Source organism: Galleria mellonella, unplaced genomic scaffold, assembly GCF_026898425.1.
Source record: "Galleria mellonella isolate WM207_F2 unplaced genomic scaffold, CSIRO_AGI_GalMel_v1 utg352, whole genome shotgun sequence".
Taxonomy (NCBI): domain Eukaryota; kingdom Metazoa; phylum Arthropoda; class Insecta; order Lepidoptera; family Pyralidae; genus Galleria; species Galleria mellonella.
In genome coordinates, this window is record NW_026442084.1 from 341,016 (window position 1) to 368,100 (window position 27,085).

Here is a 27,085-nt window from a genome sequence, read left to right on the forward strand (position 1 = left end):
ACGATGGGCTAACTGACCTACTTCATCCTCATCTATCATCATTCACTGGTAACCCGGCGGTGTATACCAATAGCGCGGATGGGGTTACTATTCCATTATCATCCATTAAAAAAAAAGGCATACATTTAAAGTTGTGTCCAAGATAATCGAGTGTAAAATAATATTATTAACAACTAGCCATTTTTCTCGGTGGTTGAGAATGGAATGGTAACTCCGCCTGCGCTATCGATATATACTGGGCACCAGTGATAGATGAGGTGAGGATGAAAGTAGATCAGTTAGTCCATTGTGACGAATTCCATAAGAATTAACCACGATGGTTTCCAGAGGGAACCGCATACTTCCTCCAAATACCATGTTTTTTTTTATTTATTGTTATTATTTCAGCCGTTAATTGTCCACTGCTGAACATAAACTTTCCCCATAAGTGGAGTTCTGCCTGTAGTTGCCACGCTTGGTAGGCGGGTTGGCAACCGTAGTTAGGTTTTTAGTGATGTTTTAAGAGAGATGCTGCTGCCTATCCCTCGCCCTTCTTTAGTCGTCTCTTACGACATCCACGGGAAAGGAAGGGGTGGCCTATTCTATGCCGGGACCACACGGATTATATACACGGAGTATAGTATTAATGATACGTAATTGTCAATTTGAAAGATACATTATAATAGTAAGATAATTATATCAAAATCTGTTCAGCAAATTATGTTTTAGTCTCGTTCGAATGTAAATTGAAGGTTTGATGGGTGGTGATGATTACAGAATACAAAGGCATAACATGTAATATTGTAGTCATTAGAAATGGCAACACAGGAAGTGTATCATAGGTGACACAGTATACTTTGTTATATCTACCTGGCACTTTCCGTCAGCTTGTTTGCCACTCTAAGTTGCATAAAAAACACCTGTAATCCCCTAAAACATCAAAACACAAGTGCGTACGTCCTCACGAGAAATGTGTAACAACCGCGTCAACTCTCCCCCGCCTATCTATCAATACGACACAACCGCATCGTCGACAATACATCCGTCACCGTCACATGCAGGGTGACGCCTCCGGTTTATGGCTTAACTGCATCATTATGGTGGCCCTCCAACTTATAAGCTTATAGTATATATATGCATGTATAAAATCTTTTCCGTTGAAATCGTTGTTTTTCTGCTAATTTTATATTATTATTTCTATCAATATACTCGTATATATATATATATATATATATATATATATATATATATATATATATATATATATATATATATATATATATATATATATATATATATTATTCATAAATACTTAAAAATAAGCATTTATGAATAGTGATTTTTTTATAAACTACCGCCCAGTTCGGAATGCAATTTCAGCTGAGAAGAACGAGCGAAAAACACAGCTGTTGCTTTTTTCAAGTATAAGTTAAAAAATTATAAATGAATCACAAATTTTGTATTTATAATCAAAAAGAAAATAAAAAAGCTACCAAGCTAACAATCAATCACAGTATTCATGAACAGACCAGTCCCTAGAAGTTACTAGAAGCATTCGTTCACGATGTCCTTCTCCATCCCATCATCATCATATCAGCCGTTAGCTGTCCACTGCTGAACATAGGCCTCCCCTATAAGGTTGATTTTTCCAGTAATTGCCATGTTTGGCAGGCGGGTTGGCAACCGCTTTGGTGTTGTTTTAAGAGGGACATCCCTGTCCATCCCTTGACTAGTAAGACTTTAGTTCTCTTCTTTCTTTGTGCTTGTTACCTCAGAACTCTGTCATTTATAAACCGATTTGGAAAATTCCCTTTCTATTATTATCTAAAAAGGAAATTCTTTAAGATTGTTCTTGTAGATGTTTCATCAAAATCGGTTTAGTAATTTGATTTTTAAATCAAAATATTGCCAATATTGAATTAGCTATTTTTTGTGGATCAAATCTAATATTTTTTAAATACTCTTTGAATAAAAAAGTTCATTTGTTTATTCTATCAAATAGATACTGAATTAAGTGAAAATAATAATAGTATAAAAGTATAGCAGTAAGCGGGGGAATCTGAGCTAATGGCGGCCGGATGTGTGCCGTGTCCCCGAGTCCCACTGTACCGAGTTTGATGCGATCAATCAACACTGAACAGTGCTTGTACAGTGTATACGACCTTTCATTATTAAATGCATTTGAAATGATAAATAATATTTCGATTTAAAGAATAATTTACTGTATCTATTTTGATAAAATCTTTATGGGAACAATCTGTAAGTATAATATTCAGATAAAAAAATCCTAATCAGTTAAAACTGAGGTAATAATATGAGGTAACAAACATAAAGAAAAAAATACAATCGAATTAAGAATCCCCTTCTTTTTGAAGTCGATTAAAAAATAATATTTTGTGAATACAAAAAAAAATACAAAAATAAGTATTAAAACTGAATTTATTTGTTTTACTTTTTTTATTGTATTTGACATTTGTATGAATGATGCCTTCTTTCTTTTTTCGTGTATGTCTTAAGAGGCGACTAAAAAAACTTTATGGTCGAGAGATGAGCAGTGTTCCTTTTAAAACATCACCAAAGGATAATTGCGGTTGCCAACATGCCTGCCAAGCGTGACAACTACAGGCAAAACCTTCCTTTATGAGGGGTGACTAGTGTACTGCAGTAAACAGTTAACAGCTAATATGATGATAAATATGATGATGATGATGATGATGATGAATGAATGGAAATATTTGAAAAATCTTTCGAAAAAGTGAAAAATTCTTACAGCCATGTGAAGCCGGGGCAGGTGGTTAGTTTATAATAATAATAATGATGTTTTAACCTGTTGACTGTGGGGGGAAAGGGATTGTTAGTAATGGAGACTGAGAATCCCATTGCTAGCAATATACCCAACCAGGTCGACCTCCTCGCGGTTCCCCCTGGAAACTATCATGGTTTTATCAATGGTGAATTCATCATGATGAGCTAATTTGCCTGTTTTCATTCTCATCTATCACCCTTCACTGGTGCTCCGCCAGCGTATCCCGTTAGCGCAGGCGGGGTTACCATACCATTTTCATCCATCAAAAAAAGAACCTGTTGACTGTTATTATTAAATATAATACATATAGAGAAATATTATCAAGTTTAGTATGTAGAGACACGAAGATAATCTCGCGGCTTCCGTTCGCGAGTTCGGCGGTGACAAATGGACGCACGCCGCAAATTGAGTTTGGAAGCTTCAGACGTTTGAACGTTTAATCATTGTTACTTCTAACCTGATAGCTTTATGCTTAGCTTTTTTTGAGAACATACAGAAATAGTGATATAGACATGTCTTTTTGTTTTATTAGCTTTTGCCCGTGATTTCATTCGCTTTTTTTACTATTGAAGAGTCCTGCGATTGATTACGATCGGAGCTGATGGAAAGCGTTGATGTGGTCTAAGATGGGGCTCGCGGTACCACAACTAGCCTATTCACATTTGCCTTAAATTGGTGCAGACTATATGTAGATGAAAAAACATAAGCAGGAAGAGAGCTCCACTCCTAAACATGACTGGATTACGTTTACTGGGCAGGTTATTAGTAGCTTTAGGCTTCTTTTAAGTTGTATAAAAAAAAATTAAAAAAAAAATTATAATATGGTAACGTAACTTATGACATGTTTTTTTATACAACTTAGAATGGCAAACAAGTTGACGGTCCATCTGATGGAAAGTGGTAACCGTCGCCTATAGACATGAGCAGTACCATGCACATAACAGAGTACACTGTTTCCCCCATGATACCCCTCATGCGTTGCCATTCCTAAGGACTCAGGTGTTATTCCTCTGTACCTAGTAAATTCAGGCCATATCCCACTCTTCAAACCGAAACACAGCCATGCAAACACAACTGCTTCACGGTTAAAACACGAATGGGACAGAAGTACCCAAGCAATCGACTTTTGTACACATTTATAATAATAATAAGGATTCAACTGTCAACCGATTCGATATATAACCGTTATGAATTTCTATAAGCACTATTAAACGTCATACTACAACTTTAATATGTTGACCTGTCACTATTGCACTCTGTTATTTAACAAAGCGCATTGTGTTTTCAATATAGCTGCAGACAGACAGACGCCAAAGTTGTACACGCGTACGAGTGGTATAGTCTCTTGATATAAACATTTTTACCCGACTATAAATTAAGATTACGTTCCAAAAAAAAACCGACTAACAATTGGTTAGTAAACTTTTTAAATTTTGATTTAATAACTAAATTACTGGAGTGATTTTAAAAAATCTATGAAGCCCATGTACCCAAATCTATGGTACGTTTTTTTTAGATAAAAAAGAATTTTCTGAATAGGTTTACAACTGATGAAGTTATGAGGTAACAAACATAAAAAAAAAAACTACTACCGAATTGAGAACTGACTTCATAATGAAGCTTTCAAAGTCGATTGAAAAAAATACTTTAAATTTCTCCACTACGAAAATATACACACACATAATATATATAATAATAATACATTTAATAAAACTAATACATTTCACAGTATCACAAAAAAAATAAAATTTAATGATCAGTCCCATTCATGATCCGTACCCGACCCAAAGGTCCCCATGACACTTGCGGCATTTCCGCGTTGGATCGCCAGAGATATCCTTTGAGCCAGATACGAACCAGAACGGCGATCATGGCCCCTATCCGCAATGAGCAGACTCAACTCTCTTATAAAGGATTTATATTATTATAAGAAAATGCATAATTCGAAATTTAATATATTACTTTTTTTAAATATAACAATAAAAATAATAACTGCCTTTTTGAAGTCGATTGAAAACAAAATAGTTTTAAAGGTATATGTAAACAGGGTTATTATGATGATTGGGTAAGAATAACATGTTGCATATTCCACTTAACATATGTTATTGACTTTAATTTAGTCGTCCCTCAAGACATTCGGGATAGGATTCTCCAGTAGATCCATATCTGGGTACTAATAGGTAACTGTAATTTAATCATCTCTCAAAACATTCGGGATAGGATTCTCTAATATATTCATATCTAAACACTATTAGGCAATATTAATTTAATCATCTCTCAAGACATTCAGGATACTATTCTCCAGTGTATCCATATATGGCCACATATAAGCAACTGTAATTGAATCATTCCTCAAGATATTCGGGATAGAATTCTCCAGTGCTTCTATATCTGGGCACTATTAAGCAACTTTAATTTAATCATCCCTCAAGAATTTCGGGATAGGATTCTCCAGCACATCCAAATCTGGACATTATTAGGCTACTGTAATTTAATCTTCCCTTAAGACATTCGGTATAGGATTCTCCACTACATCCATATCTAAACACTATTTGGCAACTTCTTTTTAATAATTCCTGAAGACATATAGGTCAGGATTCTCCAGCGCTTCTATATTTGGACACTATTAGACAATGATAAATTAATCACCTTTCAAGACATTCGAAATAGGACCAATAGGATCAATATTTGGACAGTATTAGATCACTTTAATTTAAACTTACTTCGAGACATTCGGGATAGGATTTTGAAGCACATCTTTATTTGGACACTATTAGGCAACTATAATTTAATCGTCCCTCAAAATATTCGAAATGAGGTGAAGACTTTGAGGCCGGGCCTAATCACCGCACTATTACTTAGCGGCGGAGTCGCGTAATCCGCGGATATATCCGTCACGGGCATAATCTGTCCGCGCGTAAATCCGTCACTGTCAGCGTCTCACATGCCCGCTCGGAGATAAAGCGACAGCGATGCGATCGCAACGCGATTTGTAATTTCTCGACGCGTTCTGTTGGCGTTCGTTTTTTTTTATTATTATTATTATATTTTCCCGATGGTAGTTTGACTCAATTGAAAGGGTCCAGTATATTTATGTGAAACTAGCGACCTGCGCTAGCTTCGCGCGGGTGGAAATTTTAACAACATTTTAAAAAGTGTTTATTGTGACATAACGATAATAGTTGGACACATAGTATTGAAAGGTTTTTTGTAGTCATTGATATTTTCTTCAATATTGTAGAACATATTTTTGTTCTGTCACCAATAGTTTCCGCAGCGCACGCGACGAAAGATATTTTATAGCATTTTTTTACACCTTGAGTTATGTTACTAAAGTTTTAGTAAGGATCACTAATCTTTTCTAGCGATAAATATAGCCTATGTTATTCAGGTGGAATGTAGCTTTCTAATGGTGAAAGAATTCGAAAAGTATGAAATCGGCAAAGTAGTTTTTGAGTTTATTTATTACAAACATACATACACACAAAAGTACAAACCTTTCCTCTTTATAATATTTGTGTAGATTTGTGCAAACTTTAGTAGCTGTTAAGTTATTATTTAAATGTATAATTACGTATTGTTATAGCCGTCTGTTTGCCTTAAATAAATAAATTATAATTTAAAAACTAAACTACCGAATCGATTTTGATGAAACTATGGCACTAATCATAAAATATATTCTTTAATAGTATAATAATAAATGAATCAAATAAATTTACTTTTATATAAAAATAAAATAATTTTCCAAATCAGTTTATACTCGTAATAGTCGTATAGTTTGTAGCCTACGAACGGCTGCAATACCAGAGGTATAACGCGCACGTTGCCGACCCTGAAGAAACCTCTTTACACCCCTTTTAAAGAACCCCATGCTGTAGTCACTTGGGAAAACCTCGGCAGGGAGCTCATTCCATAACCTGAGTGTTCGTGGGAGAAAACATCTCTGAAACCGCGTTGTACGCGACCATTTAGGCTGTAGGGTGTGAGAGTAGTGTAGGGCAGTAGGATAGTGGTAGTGGTAAGAAAAAAATCATTTCACAGTCTTTTATTTTCCTAATTTTTTAAAGCAATATGATTTTACTGTACTTGTACTTAATTCCGCTGTTTTTTTTTTATACAACTTAGAATGGCAAACAAGCTGACGGCTCACCTGATGGAAAGTGGTAACCGTCGCCTATAAACATGAGCAGTACCATGGATATAACAGAGTATACTGTTTCGCCCATGATACCCCCCATGCGTTGCCATTCCTAAGGACTCAGGTGTTATTCCTCTGTACCCAGTAAATTCGCGCCATATCCCAGCCTTCAAACCGAAACACAACCATGCAAACACAACTGCTTCACGGTTGAAATACGAATGGGACAGAGGTACCCAAGCAACCGACTTTTGTACAAAGTCTCCCCATCCTCTCACAAGCAGTGAATTTTGGAACTATTTTTTTACATACGTAGTCATAAATTTTGTTTAACAGCAACCTAATAATCACATGTCTACGTAAAGACGTGTACACACAGTCGGAACGAATTAACGAGATGAGTCGTCACCCGTGAGTCAGTCTGTCGACGCCCTAAGATGGATGGCGGCCTGAGACGCCAGAAAGAAGTATAGCTACGTCGAATATACCGCATTAATGTTAATTTAAAACGTTTATTTATTTGTACGTTACCGTCTATTGAAAATCGAATAATAAATTATGAAATAAATAAATTTACTTTTAAGTTTTTTTTTCGTGACTAGTAAATAAAGAATTGTAACCAAATGCTATATTTATTATTCAGCTTATAACCAAATTTAAGCCAAATACTAAGCGTATGTTAAATTTTATGACAATTAAATGAGTTATTAAAGAAGTAAGAAATAACAAATAAACACATACATAAACAAAAAAAATCTCACTTTTATGTCATTAGTAAGAGGTAAGGATATATTTTGTGTAGTTTTAAAGGAGTATCTCCAAGATATTGCAACAACTGTCTGGAAGAACAAAAATCTATTTAACAATTTAAGAGAAGGACAATTTGTAATAAATTGTATAAGAAGCTAATATGATTAATGTAATTATAGTAATTTAGATAGTTCTTTTATGGAGAGAGACTCATGTTCACAATTGGGATGTTAGAGAGTCGCTACAACATTGATGATGGTTTATGTTCACAACGTTGCTAGTAGATAAACAAAATTAGCGTCAAAAACCTCATCTTTCATCATCATACTCCATTTTTAGAGATATACTCTATTTACACAATTATAACACAAACATTTTACATGAGACACCTCTAAGTTTCATAAATTCTTTTCCCTATTAAAAAAAAAAAAATATTTTACGCTTACAAATACGTTTATAAATAAAAGTATTAAAATAATTTAGCAAGTGCCCCATTTAAAGCCGCTAAAGGTATCAGTTTGAAATATAATTGTTCATATAATTTTGTTCATATTTTTAGTAGGTATATTAATTTCTAAATTTATGCCGCTTGTAATTACTCAACTGTTTACTCAAAATTTATTACTCTATTACATGCATTACGTTTAATTATAATTATTATTCATTATTATTAGTCACGAAAAGCATTTATTAAGGTATAATTAAAAATCAGTTTAATATTGTGATTTCATTAAAAATTGTTAAATAATTTAATATCTGATAGTAATAATGTAGACATATTCTCAAAACTTTTATAATTTTTAATTTAATTATGGAGTTCTCTTCAATTCGACGTAGTAAGGCGGCACGGCCTACTGTAGGCAATTATTAGGTAGCATTTTCTGAGCAATTGATTGCTCATTGTTTGTGTTGCCATTTATGAAGGGGACGTGTCGATAGGTAATTTCAACCGACACAGCAATTAAAATATGTTGTGTTTTTAGTAATTTTACTAATACATATAATAAGGGGGAAAGGGATTGTTAGTCATGGAGACTGAGAATCCCATTGCTAGCAATATACCCAACCAAGTCGACCTCCTCGCGGTTCCCCCTGGAAACTATCATGGTTAATTCCTGATGAATTCATCATGATGGGCTAACTGGCCTGTTTTCATTCTCATCTATCACCCTTCACTGGTGCTCCGCCAGCGTATCCCGTTAGCGCAGGCGGGGTTACCATACCATTTTCATCCATCAATAAAAAAAAATATGTAAGTATACCCTTTCGGACAAAAATATGATTTTCTTTTTAAATCAGTTATATTATAATATATTATATATTGGATACATTATAGTAGCAAATATTTTAATATCCATTTTTAATATAAAAAAAATGCTAATAAAAAATTAATCGTATAATTTTTTTTAAGTTCAACAATTTTTAAGTCCGAGTTATATATATAATAAATTACAAGTAATATATAATAAATTTTTTGTTCATCCAACGTTAAGTTTAACTATATAATGAATCTCTCAAGCTATTGACTATTCAACGAGCATTTTTACATCAACAAAAGCTTAACTAGTAAATCTTGTTAATGCTATTTATTAACAATAAAAATCTATCTCCAAGACTACACTCAAAAGATGATGACACAGTGCATTTAGTTGAAAAAAAAAAAAAAAAAAATTGTGAAAAAAAAAACGCAGCGGTTAGTCACCCTTTGCGTATAGACATCATGTTATCATATTATGAGAAATAAATATTGAGAGTTCGGACTTGACTGTTTTGTAGCAGGACCATATAGTCATGATCGTAATAGAAAAAATATTAAAATTGTTTAAATATTAGAATCTTTATAATTAAAAATTTTGCCTCACAAAAAACCAACTTCACTTGTGATAAAATCGGGTTTGGTTTAAAAACTAAACTTTTGGAACGATTTTGATAAAATTTGTATGGGACTAATCTGTAAATAAAAGTTTTTAGATAAAAAATAAATTTTTCAAATGTGTTTAGAACTAACAGAGTTATGATGTAACATGCATAATAAAATGCAACTGAATTGTAAGTCTTCTTTATGAAGTCGGTTGATAATCTAAATAATTTAGTAGTTAAAAAATATATAAATTTAATTGTGACAACATTCGAATAAAGATCAGAAAGGTTGAAACTTTTTCAACAAAAAAAATGTTGATAATTAATGAAGATGTCACGTGACATACACACAAAAAATATAAGTTAATTTGGAGTATCCCTCCTTTGAGATCGCTGGATAAACTATAATTTCTAATAATAGGTTACTCACGTGGCCAATGCTGCGAATAATTGTCGATTACATTAATACTTTTTGCATTCGATTTTTGCGATCTCCATCGCGCTGTTCATGTCTACTAGAAAGACGAATGTGCATAATATAAAATAGCATGTCTATAGGTAAAAAATGCAGTTGTTTTTTATTACAATTTACAAGCTCACTGATCTACTAGGAGTACACCCTATCAGGTCGACATTCATTCCGGTTCCCCTGGAAACTATCGCGATTAATTCTTGTAGAATTCTTCATGATGGGCTAACTAACCCGCTTTCATCGGAGGGAAAGGGATTGTTAGTAATGGGGTCAAATAGCCCCATTACTAGTAATATACCCTGTCAGGTCGACCTCCACGTGATTCCCCCTGGAAACCATCGTGGCTAATTCTAGTTGAATTCCTCAGGATGGGCTGACTGACCTGCTTTCATCCTCATTAGTCATCTCTTACTGATGCCCCGCCAGTGTATACCGATAGCGTAGACGGGGTTACCATACCATTATCACCCATTAAAAAAACCCGCTTTCATCCTCACTTATCATCCTTCACTGGTGCCCCACCAGTGTAGATCGATAGCGCAATCATTTCAATACCAAATATTTAAAAAGCTCACAGATCAAAACTACGCAATCCAACTAAACGTAAGCTAACACTATCAGATTCGCTCACGGTACTTGGCGGGACACGCTGCCCTACCTTCCACTCACCCCTTTACAAATGAATTCTTTAAGATGCAACCCCAAAATTTATAACCCCAATAATACGGTCGTTATAAACTCAGCCATTGTACTTTACATCATAATATTGTATTGATAGATAATTTATTTGGTGTCATCTCATTCTAGCCATAGTTAATAATAGTTCTATGAAAATCGACACTATAAATTTGAAAGTATGTTTGTTTGTTTATTTAGATAGATAAATAGATACTCTTCATTGTTTCCTCCAAAAGATTACAATAGTAAACTTATTATAAATATAAACAATTACAAGACATAATCACAGTGAGAAAACAATGGGCGACTTTATCGCTAAGAGCGATCTCTTCCAGGCAGCTTTTGGATGGAGAGGAGTAATTAAAAACTTGTTTATTATCTTTTCTCAAACATGCTTGGAAATGTAAGCATTATTTTGACAATCTTCTTCGAGATAAATAAAAATTGCCGTACTGGCCAGATACATGCAGGCAGCGGCCGGCAAAAGTTGTATGAAAATCCATATCTGTCGTGTTTTGCGGCCAGATAAATTACTATGTAAACTCATATCTGTCCTGTAATTTAAAGATGGAATGAATGACCTTTTACTTCGAAACATGGCTACCAAGGAGATAACTAATAAAAAGTTTTATTTAAATTTCGAACTGACTTGCAAATAGAAAGCTGTTTATTGAAAAAAAAAACATTATGGCGCGTGAAAAATTATTATTGATCGTTATTCGTCATTGAACTTAAAAAGTAAAATTGTGTTTTTGATTTCCGCGCATTGTTTGAGAAAAGTACTATACAAGCCTTGGCCACAACTAGGCATTAGTAGACTCACGTATGCCTCGGCTACGCCTTGGCCCACATTTTGTACGTTAGTCCATCAATGCCTCAGTTGCTGGCCGCTGCAGTTCTATTTGGCACTTTTATCAGTTATCATTAAGTACAGCATACACACGGAGTTCACGATTATACCGTACATAAATGGTCGCGTACAACGCGGTTTCAGAGATGTTTTCTTCCAAGAACACGCAGGTTATAGAATAAGCTCCCTGCCGACGTTTTCCCAAGAGACTAGAGTATGGGGTTCTTCAAAAGGGGGGTGAAGAGATTTCTTAAGGGTCGGAAACGCGCGCGTCATACTCCTGGTATTGCAGGCGTTCATAGGCTACGGTAACCGCTTACCATCAGGTAAGTCGTATGCTTGTTTGCCACCTCAGCGGTACATAAAAAAATACACAGTATTTGAGATGGAGAAGCATTAGGTTATTTTTGTTTCTGTCTGACGGTGTATTTTTTTTTATTTCATAATAATTTGGTAAAAACATTTGTACTATTGAATAATTTTATTTATATGTTTGAACCAGCTATTTCGTCCGTGTATTATATACTAGCTGACCCGGCAAACGTCTCTAAGAATCTCATTGCTAGCAATACACCCAGGTCGACCTCCACGCAATTCCCCCTGGAAACTATAATGGTTAATTCCTGACGAATTCATCAACCTTCACTGGTACCCCGCCAACGTATATACCGTTAGCGCAAGTGGGGCTGACAACTTTTTTTTTTTATTTTCACCAATCAAAAAAAAAGTTATGAAATATACTATACGACCGATTCTCATACCAACCAAATATAGATAAAAAATTAATAAAAATTTATCGAGTAGTTCAAAGGAGTTCCACGACAAATATCGTGACATATTTTTTATATACAAGGTTTATAATTAAAATATAAGCAGACATCCTCCATAGCGAAATATAGATGTCGCTAAATCACATGAAAAATAGCAAATACACAGTTACGGCGGGCCATAAAAAAACTTCAGTTTATGGTGGCTAGTCTGAGGGCAATATATCGATTCGGAGCATTCCAGTTAGAGAGTTCTGTGCATAGCTCCCATAGGACTTTACCTGCACTAACCACACTATAAGTTACTGGCTATAAGTCTTAGATTTTCCCGCCAAATATTTAATTATTATATATTTATTTATTTATTTAAGGAACACCAACAGCATATTGCATTATAACATATAGGTATAACAAACATTAAATACAATACAATATTAATGCACACGCCTATTATAAGTATTCACAGCATTTATTTTAACATAATTATACAGTGCGAGAAAATGAAGTAAATAATAAAAATAAACATGTAACCTAAATTGTGATCAGAAATCAGAAAATACGATTATGAGTGAATTAAATTAAAAAATATTAATATATATATATATATATGATAATTAAAGTTAATTTTCATTAGATTGTTGCACATGTAGATTCCTGTAGGAATTCGAATTATCATGCACTATATCAATTTCAGGTAATTTGGCATTAATTTCATTGTATGACGCACTAATCCTAGCCAGAGGATGATGCAGTCCTAGGTTTGTTTTACAGCGCGGTAAGCTAAATGTTCTAGTTATAGGGTGTCGAGGATAATTTAGAGGTAATTAATCCGTAATATATTAAAATTACGAATCCATTTTTCTACGCAAAAAATCGACTCCAATCACACATAGGTACACCGATAAACAATGTTTGAGTTCGTAAATATTTTTGGGGGGAAGGGATTGTTAGTAATGGGGAGGTAAGTCCCTATCTCTATCAATATACCTTATCAGGTCGACCTCCACGCGGTTCCCCCTGGAAACCATCGTGACTAAATCATCGTTGAATTCGCCACGATAGGCTAACTGGCCTGCCTTTAGATCCTCAACAATCACCCCTCATTGGTGCCCCGCCAATGTATATCGTTAACACGGGCGGGGTTACCATTTCATTTTTTTTTTTCATTTAAGAGTTCCTTTTTGTCGGTGCAACTAATTCATGCATCTTTCTCCAGCCAGCTCTACCCCAGGCCATATCCTCGACCTCCCTATACGACATGACACCTTGTGTTTCTTTTATCATTCTTATCATTTTTTACCATTTCATTATCATCCATTAAAAAAAAAAAAGTTCGTAGATATTTCGTACATTCTTGTTAGTATTATAAATGTAAAAGTGAGTACGTTTGTTTGTTTACTCTTACGTTTTAACGGCTTAACCGATTACTATTAAATTTAGTTTAGTTACACGTGCTATAAAGGATGGCAATCGACATATTCTGGACACGCGGGTAAAAGCAAGTATTTTATAGATAAGTATATATATTTTACTGAAGTAGGTATTATCTTGCGGAAGTCTATAGCACTGGTTATTTGTTTAAAATTATTTTGTTTAATTCTGCTACCATTAGTATGTGTGTGACTGCCAACACTCGAGGATTGACCGCCACTGTTACTACTAGAAGTTCCACAACCTTCCATATGGCGTGAATTTACTGGGTACAGAGGAATAACACCTGAGTCCTCAGGAATAGCAACGCATGGGGGTATCATGGGCGAAACAGTATACCAGTATATAGTATAGTAGGCGACGGTTACCACTTTCCATCAGGTGAACCGTCAGCTTGTTTGCCATTCTAAGTTGTATAATAAAAAATAGTAGGAGTTCTACGACCTTCCATATTAGCTATCAATCTCCGACCGTTATTCAGTCCAAATAATAATTCTAATTGATTAACCAGTGATATGGACTTCTACAAAATATTTATTTTTTATACCACTAAGGTAGCAATCAAGCATTTGGCCCAACTAATGGTAAACCGTTACTGTAGGTTATGAACGCCTGTAATACTAGGGACATTACGCGCGCGTTGCGACCCAGAAAGAAAGCTCTTTGCCACTTTTTAGGGTTCCGTACCTCCAAAGGAATAAACGGAACCCTTATAGATTCACTTCGTTGTCCGTCCGTCCGTCTGTCAAGACCCTTTTTCTGAGGAACACGTAGACGTATCAAGTTAAAATTAACATCCTGTACTTTAAGTCTGCAATCTCTTAAAGAAGTGAAAAAATCAAGCTTTTAAATCGATGCAATCAAAAGATACAGCCATTTAGGTTCCATTTATAGCGCATATTTTAACATTCGCAAAGGGAATCAAAACCTATGGGTTACTACCCGTTGACTTAGAATTATGAAATTGGCAAAAAGCAACGTCATGTAGAGTAGAGGAATAATCCGAAAATCATAAATTTTTTGTTATGTCACAAAAAAAATTTATGATTATGTACGGAACCCTCGTTGCACGAGTCCAACTCGCACTTGACCTGCTTTTTTAAAGAAGCCCATGCTATAATCTCTTAACAAATTATTAAAAACACCTAGTTCAGTAAAAATAACTTCTCTTAAACCATACTGTATGTTATCATTTAGGCTTTAAGGTAGGAGGAAGAGTTCTCTGTTGCTGTCGACCGTTGCGATGATTAAAGGTGATCGCGGACTCTCAAACAATTCACAAGGAGATACATAATTATCGCAACACCAAAACAATATAAGCTATCACAATAAACAAGGAAATTAGCCGTACACAAGGGTGACCACGATTAATCCGGCAAATTAGACGCATCCGAAGTAAAATCGATTAGGGGCCGAAATTCACGGGGCAAGCAATTCGCATCGCAGCGTCCCGGCCAAGATAAACATGCCAGACTTTTTTCGTTACGGCAAAGACATTAACCAAGGATGCTTTGGCGGTGACCACACGGTGTTGTGTTTTGCGGACAATTTTTACGAGTTACGAGTATATGATTTTTAAAAAGGAAAAGTTGGTTTGTTTTTATTGTTATTTTGTTTACTGTTTTTATTTTAATTGACATCTTTTTTATTTTATTTAATTAGCATGCATAAATACATTAAAAAAAACTGGATTTTTAGTACCATTTAAACCTCTATCTAATATCTAATCTCGTAGATTTATCTATTAACATACAATCTAAACAACGACTATGGCTAACAATATAAAATCCTACTTGTATTTTAAATGTGAAAGTTTATAAGGTTTTTACATGGGTGTTGAATTTTTATTTAATTATATATGTATATATATATTAATATTATAATTTAATTTGAAAAATAAAGGCTGTGTGTTTTAACCCAATTGCGACAACGTAAAAATAAGTGTAATGATTTTGATCATATATTTAACATTTGTAACCTTAACAGAGTCATAATTTTAGTCATTTACAATCACTGTATGGATAATAAAAATATTATTTTTAATATATTTCCAAAAGGCATTTCATTTGAATAATACAAACAAATATAACTAAAAATATATTAAGCGTTCTTCAATAAATTATCGAGCGCTGCGAGTTCTAATATATGCGTTTGAAAACGTTCAACGCAAGTCATAATGTGAGTTTATAAAATGGACGACATATTTTAAATCGTGTCTGTAGGAACGTTTTATATACATACAAAATAAATTCCCGTCCATAAATATACCCATACAGGGAATGTTATTTATGTGTTTATTAACACATAAAATAGAAACATAAATAATGTTGTTACTGTAGGTAAATATCTAGATAGCAATCCAAAAATATGTATGCCTAGTAGCTAATTTACATAGGACAGATGAAGGAAAGATTAGGTGTCATGTCGTATAGGGAGCTCAAAGATAGGGCCTGGATTAAAGCTGGCTGGAAGGGAATATACGAAATAGTTGCCCCGACCAGAGAAAATTACTAATACGTGGTAGAGGACAATTGTCAAAATAATAAAAAAATATTATAAAGACGGTTGTATAAATATATATTAAAATAGGGCATATTGATAGAAGAAAATTTGAAATTTAACAAATAACATAAAAAAAAATGTTTTTATATATATAATAAAATACTTTTTTCTGTCATTTTACGCGACAATAAGCGAAAGTTTAATCATGAAGGATGTAGTACCAACCCGATATTCAGTGATACTGAAGAGTTTTCTTTTCATCTAATTAAAAAAAAAAAAAAACTTTACTAAAACGTTACCACTTTGGCAAGCCATCAATACGTTTACATTGTTAAGTTACATAAAAAAAAAACTAAAATGGTTTATCACATGCTACAACAGAATTTGGCACCTCCTTTAAAGAAAAAAGTATAATAAATGGAATATAAAAATTTCACAATGGTAATGAAAAAATGACTATACAAAGATGCTTAAAACTAAGTTTACTTAAATAAGAATATTTCTTTCTTTCTTTCTTTTTGTAAATATTAATTAAAAATATTAATATAAACTAAGTAAACCAAATCGATTTACAACTGACGGAGTTATAATGTAACTTACATAAAAAAATACAAACGAACTGAGAACCTATTCCTTTTTTGAACTGGGATATAGTTTACATTTTCCACCAAATGTCTCGGATGTTTCTCAACCTGAACACACCCTACACTGGATGTCATTAGACGGCGCGGAGGGGGCGTCATTACGGCGATGAGTAGAACGACCATTAATCTTCCAGGACCGGTCTCTGCGCTGTCAAAATTGTGGCCACCATCGCCCGATAGATATGTGCGAGGCTTTATTATTCTCTATTGTTTATTCCTGTCTCACTCCGTCGGATTGCTAATTGTTCTTGCGTAGATTGTTATTGGACTAATTGTTTTTTGGACGCTAATTCCTTTTTAATTTATAACTAGTGCGTACGTGTGAGAGTTCAACACACTCAGTTCATATTTTTTCAACCGACTTCGAAAAAGGAGGTTCTCAATTCGATTGTATTTTTTATGTTTGATATCTTTTAACTCCGTTATTTATAAACCAATTTGGAAAATACTTTTTTATTTGAATGGCTATACTTTTAGATTGATTTCATATAACAATGATGGCTGGCTCATCCGTCATACTCGTGAACGGGTGCTGCCTGTAAGGACTAGTCTGCGCTGGTCACTGTAACCGTACAACCCGCCACAAACTAAAGTTTCATCCCAATCATCTGACGCGTGCGTTTTTGGCACTTTCTTCCACGCACAACCATTCTTTGGAATCAACTTGTATTTAACGATACGACAACATAACCTTATTTTATTACACCTGCAATGCCGCTGGTGTTGTGGGTGATTTAATTATATACTGTGTATATATTTTATTAATTTGTTTTAATTATATACTATATATTTTAAATTGTACGATCTGATACTGCTCAATAGTTGTACTTACACAGATTCTTAATTTATGTAATTAAACTTTTTGAAAAAAGCAACAGTTGAGTTTGATTGTCCATTTTTTTTGGATGATATTGCATTCTGAATAGGCGCTAAAATAAGATAAAATAATAAAAAAAAAATTACTATTCAAAAACGTTTACATCACTTAGATGTAAACGTTTTTGAATACTCATTTTTTACTTGAATAAAAATATTTCTTTCTTTCTTTCTTTTTTAAATAACTGTTCACTATCTTAAGCCTTATGGTTAAAGCCTTCCCCATAAAGAGAGTTTTGGCAATAGTTGCCACGCTTAGTAGGCGGGGTGGCGACCATAGTTAGGCGTTAGGCGACCTCATTCGGAAGCATTCTTCAGGCTCAAATGTGACACAAGCTTGAAACAATTTTCGGAAACAGCAAAACACAGTGAGTTCATTAATTTTCCGTTATATATAATATATGTTATATATTTCACTTGAATTATTCACTTGTCATTGTATATTTTTATTTATGGTGCAATAAAGAGATAAATAAATAAATATCGGATCAAAAATCGGTTAAAAAATGAACATATGTTTCTTTATGCAACTTAGAATGGCAAACAAACTGACGGCCCACCTGATGGTAAGTGGTGACCGTCGCCTATAGACATGAGCAGTACCATGGACATAACAGAGTATACTGTTTCGCCAATGATACTCCCCATGCGTTGCCATTCCTGAGGACTCATGTGTTACTTGTTTGTACCCTGTAAATTCACTACCATATCCTATCCTTCAAACCGAAACACAGCTATGCAAACACAACTGCTTCACGGTAAAAACACGAATGGGACAGAGGTGCTCAAGCCTACGACTTTTATACAAAGTCTCCCTCTGGTGGTTTTAAAAATAATATCCTACAATTGATTGCACTGGAAAGAATTAGTGGTACAATTAACCTTTGAAAATGCACTAAACAGCGAAACCGGTCTGCTAGACATTTATACATAATTATTTACACCTTTTTTTGTTAAAGAATGCATGTAGTTTTTTTCTAATATTATAAAAAAAATCAATAATAGAATCTCAATGTTTTTTTTTTTCAATGACAACACAATTTCCCACGGACAATTATTTTTTTATCGAATTATGTAAATCAACGGACTGACACACCGTATCACTGAACATGAAAACTGAATAAATAGCGGTAATTGTTCTCTGGGAACCCACTGAATATTATGCAATCGATTATACAAATCATCTGAGATAATCATGAACTTACCAAGAAGTATAATTAATGTTGTGTTCCACATAAAGAAAACCGACTTAAAATTTTGCAAAAAAAAAAAACAGTTATATTGATTTAAAAACTAAACTATTGAACCGATTTTGATTAAACTTCTACGGGACAAATCTGTAAATATATCCAAAAGGATAGTTAAGTTATTATTTTAGTTAGTTAAGTTTAATTTAAAAAAATTAAAAAAAGAATTTTTCAAATCATTTTATAACTGACAAAGTTATAAAGAAACAATCATAGAAAACAACCAGAGTGAGACTTTGTACAAAAGTTGTTTGCTTGGGCACTTTTTTCCCATTAGTGTTTCTACCGTGAAGCAGTTGTGTTGGGTGGGATATGGCGTGAATTTACTGGGTACAGAGGAATAACACCTGAGTCCTCAGGAATGGCAACGCATGGGGGGTATCATGGGCGAAACAGTATACTCTGTTATGTCCATGGTACTGCTCATGTCTATAGGCGATGGTTACCACTTTCCATCAGGTGGGCCGTCAGCTTGTTTGCCATTCTAAGTTGTATAAAAAAAAAAAGAAAAAAAAATAACAATCGAATTGCAAATCTCCTTCTTTTTGAAGTCGGTTGAAAAGACTACAGTTTAATTTTAATAGTTAAATTGCTTCTGGCTACTATTAAATCATAAAGGCGTGAATATACAAAAATCTATACGAACCCCACCTGGTTTATAATTAATATTTAACAAAAGCAACTGAATCGTACAAAATCATGCGTAAAATCTTCATACGAGACAAATGATGACTGTAGACTTACCCTTAACAAAATTAAATCGAAAAATCTACTTTATTTAAATTGCATTTCTGCATTCGAATATAGTAACACAAATAAATTCGATAAGAAGCGAGCAATGGACGCGTAATAAAAAGATCTCTCCGCACTGTGTGGCGAAAAAATAGGGTTTAGGAAACAATAGCGTGAACGATATTCTGAATTCATTTGACAAATGATCAGTAATACGTCTTATTCAAATAATAAAATCGTGCATAATTGATTTTGATGTATAGATAATTAAAATGTTATAGATAGTCGGTTTAATCCAATTGTTATGTTATTAAGAAATATTACGCTGATTTAGCAACGGTATTATTCCTATGAGAAAGTGTATTTTTTTTTTCTATTTACATTTATCATTGCAAGTTAATTAATCATGTGAATATATTTGATTAATATAATAATGATGTAAGAGTTACAAAAAATAACAACGGAATTTTTCATTTCATGATTGAAAGTACTTTAGGTACAGATTGTTCATTATTTATGTATGGAAAGTTTATGTGTTTTTTTGTTTTTTTTTTTATTGCTGAACATAGGCCTCATCCCAAAGGGGGATTTTGAAAGTAGTTGCCATGCTTAGCAAGAGGGTTGGCAATTGTAGTTAGGCTTTGGTGATGTTTTAAGAGGAACGTTGCTACCTATTCCTTGACCATTAAGTTCCTTAGTCCCCTCTTACGATACCCACGGGAAAGGAAGTGGTGGTCCATTCTACGACGTGACCCCATAGCAAAATTTGTGTATTTATATATATAATATATAAAGACTTGTTATTTAATTTCTTCATTAACCACTATTACAGTTTTGTGTAACATGCCTGAGTGATTGGCACAATCATAATCTTATAGTACCTGGATTGAAACAGAAAAAGGGCATATGTAATGCAATTTCTGATTTAAAAGGCTTCACACCTAAATATGAGTATTTACTACTTTCTATTAGGTGGATTGTAAATGTGCAGTTATAGTAAAGTTATATTTCATTATAAATAATCTGAATTTACATAAAATCTTGTTGAGTGTAGATTTCTCTAGATCCAAATGCTAAAGGCCTGTGTTCTTAGATATATCTCTTACTTTGTTCACTTTCATAAGTCATGTCACGCACATACACGTAAGTTTCGGATACTTTTGAATACTATCTCAAATCAAATACAGTCTATCTTGTCATTAGAGATTAGTGTAGGTCTCTTCTGGTGTTTATATCCATCTTTTTTCGCATTATATAATAACTGTTTCGTCAATAAATTATTCTGTATAAAATTTTATACTAATATAAATTAATTCAAATATATAAAATTCTCGTGTCGCGGTGTTTGTTACCAAACTCCTCCGAAACAGCTTTACCGATTTTTATGAAATTTTTGTGTGTATATCGGCCAACATCTATTTTCATAATACAATAGGGTTGCCTAAATATATGTTTTTTAACTTTTTGACAAAACTTTTTATTTTTATTTTATTATAATTTAGCATTAAAAAATAAATACAAATTAAAATTTTCACGCTTTTACGATCAATCCCTGTTTTTTAATTGCGATTTTTATATGCTGCAATAGGGTTGGAAGATGGCAATCGAATATAATACATAATTGTAGTACGATAAATTTTCATGTACCTACAGTTCTCGAAATAATGTATATGGTAAAACAACGTTTGCCGAGTCAGCTAGTATTAGTATAAAATTTTCCAATTTTTTACGATAATGCATAAATAAACGAATCTTTATTAGTATTCCTATGTTCAAGTATTTTTTACAACGTTTTTTTTTCTTTTTAAAGTGTTTTATTTCAGTTACTTTAAATTACATTACACCGTCGTTAAAGTCTCAATAATCAGAATTAACGTCTTGAATAAGTATATAAAAAAAGAAACACAAATATCAAACAATAAATTTTGTTAACGCCACGCATTATTATTCACAGATGAAGTGGTTTTTTGTCCAACTAATGTCGTATCTGCCCCACTGTGCATCACACAGTAGTCTTATAACATTTTTTTATTCTGTTTTTGTCTTTTATTATTTCATTATTGTATGGAAGCTTCACGGCAGTCATCAAAATATCGTTAGCAGGGTTCAGTACAATGTGTATATTGGCAATTTTTTTCTCGTAACTCAAAAATCGACTTTTGTAGTCGCCTATATCATTTTTATTGTTATTTGATGTATCAATGTGGTATTGTGAGAGTGTGATATATTTTTTCTCTTTTTTATTTTGCGATGTGAAACTTTGGAGACTACGGAATGATCTCCTATGCAAAAAAATCTGTTTGATATTGACAGCAAAATTAAGAACTTTAAGTTACGGCATTAAAATAGATTTTCGTTTGCTTTGAAGGTAGTGACAGTTAACACTTGGTAAAATTTGTCATTTATTATTATAGAGTCTGAATGGTTTAATTTATATGAATTTTTTATAAGCTAGGTTTAGGTAGATATAGATAAAAATGGTATTCTAAATTGAACTGTATTAGAATCGAATCTGTGATCTAATTCATTAATTACCAAATATCTAGCATCGTTGCTACTATTCTATATAATTGTTTTTTTTTTTGTGAAAATTTTATTTATTAATTATTCTCATTTCTTTGTCTTTACATCGTTATTTGTAATCGGTTCAGTATACAGAAATCCATGTTATAAATTATTAAAGGAACTAAAAACCACTAATACCATATTAAATTATTCATTAAATAAACATTAATTAACTCGTTATTTATAGAACATAAATATTTAACACCTAAATCGTAACATTGCTTTTATCAATCGTAAGCGTTTTACAATCTATAGCTCGTGTATATAAAACTGTATCAAATTAACTGATACTAATCACACCTTTGGAACGTTTCGTTATTAAAAAAAAAAATAATAACACTATACAAGCATGTAGTTTAGAATGCACTCGCTAATCGGTTCGTATCGGTTTGAAATAACACTTTCCCAACCGGCGCTCGTGTGTGACCAGGCGAAAATTGGTGCGTGATTTGGTGGAAACTTTGCGAATCTGATAAAAGCGATATCGGTTGACGTGAGCAGCGACGCGTTTCTATCATGCCCGTAATATTTTTTTTGTGTCCACGATTCACCGCGAACGGCCCATTGGGATTTTATGTTAACGCTAGTTATTGCAAGACTTCGTCCTTTTAACTAATTTTAAAAGGAGGAGATTATCAGACTGTTTGTGTGTATAACATATGCACCAGACTTTTGTACGCTGTTAGTTCATATATGCAATGAATGTGTAGTTTATAGAAATAAATATAATTTTAATCAAACTTCTAGTTTTTTTTTTTTTACATTTATTAGAGTATAAACAAAATATTTATACGAATTTAAAAGGATTTATACGTAATAAATATAATAAAAATAGATTTTTCTCGCACAGTCGTTTATTTGATAAATAGTGGAACTTTACAATTTCTTTTACTTTTTTGTGGAGAAAGTATATATGCTGTCACAAACATTCATAGGCAATTAATTTTATATGACAACATATCATAAATATCCAGATAAGTTTACCATATATATTTTATCTACACTAATATTCGTCGTGTGGTCCCGACATAGTGTGGGCCCCCTGCCTTTCCCGTGGGTGTCGTAAGAGGTGACTATAAAAAATAAATATATAATAATATAAATATAAAAATAACTTTAATAAATTACTTCAAGATAAAATTATTTTTACCTATTATTCGATCCTTAAATGCATGTATTTTCTGTTACAATATTATTCTCACGAAATAATTTAAATAATTAGATTAATTTAATAAAGAAATTTCATTTTAATGATGTCATTAAAACCCCCTTCGTATGATATTCCCAGACTATTTATGCAAAAATATGACAATATTGAATTGTATCAATTCTTAAGACATATAGGAAATAATTAATCAAATATAACTTATATTTCTTAGTATAATTTCGTAATTTTTTATAATCTATCATTTTTAAAATATTCTATTTGATTTCTTTTCAAAACCACCAAAACGTATTATAAATCGAATAAGAGTCAAAATAAATTAACTAAATAGTTTAGAATATTCAAACAAAAATACACCTTATGGCAGTGATTGAAAATTCAAATTGTGTTCAAATGTAATAGGGTTGTCATTTGCATAGTTTTGCGACGCCATGAGCGTCGAAAACTTCTTTGAGCGAACACTTTAAAGTTTGCAGGGGTGACAATTTTTCAAGACTCCTAAGAATGTTTAATTCATTTTGAATTTTAAAGTAAAGGATTAGGGGTTATAATAAATGCGTTTTTACATATTTTTTTTTCTGAAGAGTTTAACGGTAATGATGCGTTCAGAATCGCTAAACAGGTTTTGTCTATTTAGTAAACGATGCGCGATTTCTTGTCTTTAATTTTGTTGAAGATTATCTGTATGTATTCAGCCCATATGTAAATCAGTGTGTGAGAAAAAATGTTACTCACGTATTTTTTTTATTCTTGGGAACATTTTATGGTTAGAAAAAAAACTGATTTAATTTACAATTAGAAAAAAATATTTTTCTAGGGTTATGCACACTTGAATAAAAATATTTTTTGTGCTTTAGAATGCCGAGAAAAAATCTTTTTTTATTCATATTTAGAAAAAAGCGACGATTTTTGGGAATTTATAAATTTATGCTTGGAAAAAAATTAATTAGTTTCATTTTGAAGATAAAATAATGAATATATGACTATTCAAAAATGTTTCAATGTAAATTTACTTGGACAAAAATATTTCTTTCTTTCTTTCTAACGCTATTCAATAAAATCAATTTAAGAAACCAGTTAAGGGTAAGGTATATTTTAAATTAGCTGATCAAGAATCCATTTTAACGACATTTCTTTTACCAAAATGCTTTACTGAGAAGTCTTGCATAAATAATTACTTAAAACTTGATCTGTACAAAAAAGTTTTCCGTTAATTTAAAAATCATACTACTTGATAATCAATGATTAACTTGATGTTTAATCAATTCTTGGAAATGACTATACGTACGGTAATACCTCTCGTTTAATTTTGATAACAATGTTTTTTTTTTATTTATTGAAAATTAAGAGAATAAAATTAAAAATATATGCTGTTATATATGTGTATATAAATACATAATGTACCTTTAAATATAATGAAACTGTAACTGATCTATATTTATTTATTTATTTATTTATAGGATTACCTACATAAGATACAGCGAAATATTTTAATACAATACACTGGTAGATTAGATCTAACTGTTCTTACATTTATAGGCGACCACAGCATGCCTTGTGTTTGATAAACATTAAAATATAATTAAATGATTAAATGTCATTATATGAGTAAAAATATTAACAATATGAATAATAATATAATATAAATAATGGAAATTGTATTTAAATTATTATAAATTACAAACAAATATAATGTAATGGGGATATATCTGTCAATTAATCACAATAAATTCATTACATATTTTGATGAAATTTGGTATGGTGATAAGTTAGTTCATCTGGATTTGATGAACAGTTTGGGTTAGTTTACATTGAAGTAATGCCTCCAAATTAATTGTAAAAGTGAATTTACTAGTAAAAGAGCTATTTTAATTTAAATTAAAAAAGAAACCTTCCGCAGTCTGACCATAAATATTGTTGGTTCATTCTAAAAAAAAAAAAAAAACTGTATAGATCTCAATCGCTCTCATTATACCGAATTAAAAAAAATGTTTTCTCGTGTAAAACACTGCACTAATTACAGGACGTAACATTTGCATATTTCCATCAAAGGTGAGGGTAACAGTTAAAATTATAACAGTTATAACTGTTATAAGCAATTAAACGCAGGCCCGCTAACAAAAAACGGTTGCAATTTTCAAGTGATAATGGCGTGAGAGACTTTTCATTAGGATAGGAAGTATCTCTTTGATAAAAATCACAATTGTGAAAATCAGTATAGTTATTATATATATATTTTTTATACAACTTAGAATGGCAAACAAGCTGACGGCCCACCTGATGGAAAGTGGTAACCGTCGCCTATAGACATGAACAGTACCATGGGCATAACAGAGTAAACTGTTTCGCCTATGATACCCCCATGCGTTGCCATTCCTGAGGACTCAGGTGTTACTCATCTGTATCCTGTAAATTCACTACCATATCTCACGCTTCAAACCGAAACACGAATGGAACAGAGGTACCCAAGCAAACGACTTATGTACAAAGTCTCCCTCTTGAAATATGACTTTTAACTAGCACATAACTTGTTTATGTAAGTTTTTTAAGGGTGATAATGGAAAGAAAACTGGGACCACCTTTTCTTACTAGTGGGTGTGGTAAAAGGCGAAGGAAACTTAATGATCGAGGAATGAGCAGCAGCGTATCTCTTAAAACATCACCACAACTTAACTTTGATTATCAACCAGTTTGCCAAACTTGGCAACTACTGACAAAACACTCCTTATGGAGAAGGCCTAGTATAAGTATTTAACGGCTGATACAATAATAAAATATAAAAAATAGAACGATAATTCCATCTGAGCTATCGATGCACATATATATTTACATTTATGTATGTATATGTGTTAACAGAAATTAAATTATATACTTACATCGACACCACCGTTGTTCCATGGGGGCAGCGCGTAATGGGAGGGGTCATGGTGCCCCCCTCCCATGTGCTCTGCCATAACCGACATCCAATGCACCAGGCCCTGGGCCCCACCACCACCTGAGGTGCCTGATAGACAGAAATTCTAATTAGAATGCAGCTTCATACAAGATTCTAAACTTAATAAGACTTTCAGACTTTTTGGTTGTCCTGTCCCAATTTTTTTCGTCTTAAGCTTGCTTATGACTTCAAAATCCATGATTGTTTACCTCACCGATTCTAACTGCATTATCTTGTTTATAATTCCAATTAGAATAGTAAATATTTTCTAATAGTAAAAACCAATGACTGACCTGAGGCCTTAACTCATTTAATATAGTTGGAAAAATCTCATTTACAAATGAAAAAAAAAATTAAGTACCCGCTTTGAAATGTTATGTTTTCCTATTTATTCCTATCGTTTAGTAAGAATACATAGATATTTTCATTCCATCACGTCTCATTTTTTTCCTGAGAATGTGCCAAATTATGCTAAAAATTGAAAGAATCAAACATAATTTAAAGAAATCTAATAAAATATACCAGATTTTTTTTCATAATTTAGGTATAAAAAATACAAGAAAAATCAAATTCATACAATTTAAACCTAGAATACCTTGTGTTACGTAAAGAATGTTCAATTCACTCATTAATGTTTCTATATCGTTACAAGAACATATTTTATCAAAATTTGAATAAATAGAAGCTA

The 27,085-nt window shown here is 32.6% G+C and overlaps 1 protein-coding gene across 4 annotated transcripts in view; it reads right to left on the bottom strand.

Annotated features, from left to right (window-relative positions):
* LOC113513145 (zinc finger protein rotund-like) overlaps positions 1-27,085 on the bottom strand; it is a 247,001-nt gene that overhangs the window by 152,220 nt on the left and 67,696 nt on the right. For all 4 annotated transcript variants that reach the window (XM_052896955.1, XM_052896953.1, XM_052896952.1 and 1 more), the window contains exon 4: positions 26,339-26,466. In XM_052896955.1, the coding sequence (XP_052752915.1) occupies positions 26,339-26,466 (128 nt within the window). The remainder of the gene's footprint in view (positions 1-26,338; positions 26,467-27,085) is intronic.